This window comes from Benincasa hispida, chromosome 10 (genome assembly GCF_009727055.1).
Source record: "Benincasa hispida cultivar B227 chromosome 10, ASM972705v1, whole genome shotgun sequence".
NCBI classification, from domain to species: Eukaryota; Viridiplantae; Streptophyta; class Magnoliopsida; order Cucurbitales; family Cucurbitaceae; genus Benincasa; species Benincasa hispida.
Window position 1 is genome coordinate 45,270,564 of NC_052358.1, and position 4,178 is coordinate 45,274,741.

At 33.7% G+C, this 4,178-nt stretch overlaps 1 protein-coding gene across 1 annotated transcript; it reads right to left on the reverse strand.

Moving 5' to 3' along the window:
* Positions 1-307: 307 nt before the first annotated feature.
* LOC120089525 (prostamide/prostaglandin F synthase) lies at positions 308-3,660 on the reverse strand. The gene is made up of 7 exons (XM_039047027.1): positions 3,208-3,660; positions 2,154-2,200; positions 1,904-2,018; positions 1,356-1,400; positions 1,003-1,062; positions 779-880; positions 308-684 (listed from the first exon to the last, which is right to left on the reverse strand). Exons 1-7 carry the CDS (start codon positions 3,511-3,513, stop codon positions 568-570), a joined length of 792 nt encoding a protein of 263 aa, XP_038902955.1. The 5' UTR covers positions 3,514-3,660; the 3' UTR covers positions 308-567.
* Between the last annotated feature and the right edge of the window lie 518 nt (positions 3,661-4,178).

Genomic DNA, 4,178 nt, shown 5'->3' on the forward strand with positions numbered 1-4,178 from the left:
GACGAAGGAACAACCCTGTAATTAACTAATATGATTTAAGTCTCCGAACATTTTTTTCTTCTATAGTACATTTTTCCTCTCATGATCCAAGAATAAAACATCGATATCGATGTGAATGTGGATATCAAGATTTCAATTTGATAGATACATCGATGATAGTCATATTGATGAAAAATCCATATCGAGAGATATTTCCATAAATCAAAAAGTTTATAAAAAGTACGTAAATTGTAATCAAGTTGTTTTTACTCTCAGAGTATTACTGTTATTGTTATTAATATTTACAATCATATTAGAAATTTAAGACTAATGAAAGACATCGAGGGGATTGATTAATTATTAATATCAATATTGAACGTTCCAATTTACAGATACATGGCATGCTCATAGATATCAGATATTTTAATATGCTCATGCTTTGCTAAGAGATTAAAAGAAGCATACATACCAATCAAGATATCTAAACACCATGAGTAAAGATTCAGGCTGGGACTACAACAGATGTCGTAGATGTTAACGGAGTGTGGTCACTGGTACCTTCATCTTTTCAAGCATACAGCAGTTGCTTCAGGCTGGGACTCGACAACAGATGTTGTAGATGTCCTCTAATGGAGCATGATCGCCGGTACCTTCGTCTTTTCGAGCATACAACAGTTGCTTGCCTTTGAAAACAAACATCCCTCCCTAATCACAACACACAAAAATGAAATAAGTCAGCTTCCACAAACGAAATATCAGAAATCTAGTGTTTTTCATGCGAGTAAAACACAAACAAGACCTGTTGCAATACGCTACTTTTATCATCCGGGGTAGCTTCAAGACTATAGTTTTTCATGGCTTCTCGCATAGCCTCAAGTCTCGACTTCGAAAACACCTTGGCCTAAAAACATTTTATGATTGGGGGGAAAACAAAGTTCAAATAAAGAGAAGACTTCTATGGAGTAAAACATGCAAATAAATACTGTTAAATGATCATAAAGTAGATGGAAGAAGAATTTTTACACTAGCTGGATTAAAGAATGTACGACCAAAGCCATAGTATAGACCTAGTAAATCATATGCCTGCAAGAAACATATTCTGATTAGCTTTCACAAGAATCAGTGGCAAACATAAAAAAAGATGTGAAATTTTAATCCTTTTCGCTTCTCTTATCTTCAATCATTTATAAGAACTAAAAAGTCAAAGGTTAATTCAAATTATTCACTTTGACAGATTGTTTTACTGGTTTATACCTTGCATATTTACCTTATAAGGTTGATGAATGCTCAAATATTCACCCATGTTCAACTTGAAAAAACAAAGAAAAACAACAATGAATGTAATAATGCTATAGACATTTACAGCTTCGCATTACCTTTCTATCAGGATCAGCATAAAGGCAATCCATTGGAAAAGGCAACTGGAATTTGAAGGATTGAGAAGCAATGTTAATGGCATGAAGGCAGAACAGAGAAACCAAAAGAGATACGATAGTACTTTGTAATTTGATTCAAATTATAAGCTCGGTCTACAAACTTCATCATTGTGTACCCTTACGTTTTCTACAAAGAAAAATCTAAAATGTTCTTAACATTTCAAATTTGTGTTGAAATCAATGCTTTCAAAATTATCATTAAACTTAAGGAGTTAACAATAAATACTTATTAAATACAAACTTAAAAGTTTTAGAAACTGTTTACAATGCAGAGTAAATCTTGAATCTCTTCAAAATCAACAATAAACTATAATAACAATATCTAAATTCAATAATGTCAATAATATAATATTTTGATTTAGAGTATTTAATCTAAATAGAAGAATTATTAATAAATAGATCTTAGAAAATGAAATGTCTTCTAAGAGTTGAAAACATGATGCAGCCATGGATAATTAAGTGATAATTTACAGAAGAAAAGTCGATACCCGCTCGGCTAGGATACGTGCTTTATTTGGAGTACCGATGCCTACGGCTATTAGTTTAACACCAGATGAATCAAATCTTGCTTTGGATTCTTTTAAAGTGGAAGCAAATTCCCAACTAGAAATAAGAACAAGTAGTTGTCTGTCACGAAAATCACACAGATGGAATTACCAAACCAAAAGGGCATTTGACTTGTTTTCTGCAAAGGAAAAAAAAAACTGCAAATGAATGGTCCAAATTGATGAGACTTACCAGCAAAAGCATCCAAAATGTCTCAAAAGTGCAACAACAGCCATTCCCTAGGTGTTTACCAAAACAAATATCATCAAATATCATTTTTTTCTAACAAAGAAAGCAAGTGGAGTTTGTTCTAACATGAAATATTCCAGGTCAGGATAAGCATAAAATTGGAGTTTGTCAAATATGTCAGTAAGAAAAAATAAATAAATAAGAAACCCGAGTTTTTCTCTTTATTTAACAAGGGGAACTGGGGGTGGGCAATTTGAAATTTTGACAAGTACATTACACTCACTGTTTATCAGTTGGGATCTCAGTTAGCTAAGACGTGTTTCATAATTATTTGGTCTTTTTTAGTTTTGAAAATTAAGTCTATAAGTACTGATTCTACCTGTGACTAGTTGGAGAAAAAAAAAAAAGACACTCCTTCCACCTCTACATTTATTGCTTTGTTATCTACCTTTTATCAATGTTTTAAAAAATCAAGCCAAATTTTGAAACTAAAAGAGATTGGTTTTTAAAAAAGAAACAATTACCAAATGGTCCTAAGCTAGTAGTGGTTAATGCAAACTAAGACAAGCAAACTTAGAAATGGATTGCATTGTAGCTCGGGGGTACTCTTTGTTGACATTTATACAACATTTTCCTCCTTTTTCTTCTGTTCTTCAATATGGTACATGCATGGTTTCTATCAGAGTGCAAGGGAACATTAGACTGGAGCTGTCACCTTCTACCCAGTTAGAATCATTCTTTAGCTGTCCCTTTTTTGTTCCATTAACTAGAAGGAAAGAAACATCATAGTTCGGGAAGCCAAACAAATTACCCAAAAAAAAGGTTTATAGCTTATTCTGACTTGGGTCATTCAAAATTATGCAGAATAACAATGAATTCCATGTCCAATTCTCAATTATCTTTTTTCTTTCTCAGCATTATGCAGTCTACAGTTGCAGCCTTCAGTTAATTGAGCAATTAAACACACATTCATCACCAGAATCAATCAGCGAAATAACTTCACATAGAGAAACTATCAGTAAACAAAGATAAACCCAGAAGAGGAAATGATTGCTACCTCACTCTGATCCCAGAGATCTTTGAACAGAACTGGATCACCAGCAGCAGTGAAAATGCGAACATCGCCGAGAATTTCTCCAATCTCTGGGGCGTAAGCTGTAGTGGAAGCCTTGAGAACGAGAGGCGACCTGAAATTGCGACGACCATGGGGATTAGGGGTTGATAATTTTGCAGAATAGAGGGTGGAATCGGGAGAATGAGGAAAGGGAAATTGGGAAGGGGGATTGAAAGTGAAAGTGGCGGGGAAAATCGAAAAAGAAGCGGATCGAAAAGGGTTTTGGGTGCGAGCAGAAATCGAATTCATTGCTCTGAACCTTCCCTATGAAACGATATCGCAAGACAAAATTTAGCTTCAGAATTTTGTGGTTTTTTTTTTTTTTTTTGGCTTGTTCTTCTCGGATTAGAGGTCAAGTGAGAACTGAATTTAAAAAATATATGAAGAACGAGAAGACAAAGCAACAAAACAAACCAAACACTCACCACAATCTTTAAATAATAAAATAAAAGAAGAAAAATACCATAATTTCTCTCCACAAAAGTCCCATGTCATTTGTAACAACAAAAGTGCTTTTTTCCATTTTTTTACCTTAAAAGTTGTGTCTGCAGGTATGTTATTTACAAGTTAGGCCTAACGTTTTAGAAGGGTACATTATGTATAAATTCGACGTCGATGAAAATAACATGATTTCGATACCACTTATATGTCTCAACATACATTTTTTAGTTTCATAAAATAATCTAAACGGTTTGTAGTAGATGGACAAGGTTGGATACTTTATCCTAGTGACACTACGAATACTTTGTAGATGTTACAATTGTTGTAAAGTGCTACAAATGATCTGATCCTGATCGTTCATGTGGAGACATGCGAGTAGAGTTATTCTATATAAAGAGTTTGTATAAGACCGAACCGCGAAATGAATAGTCTCTATATAACACCATTGCTAGAAGAGACTTACATTTCACTAG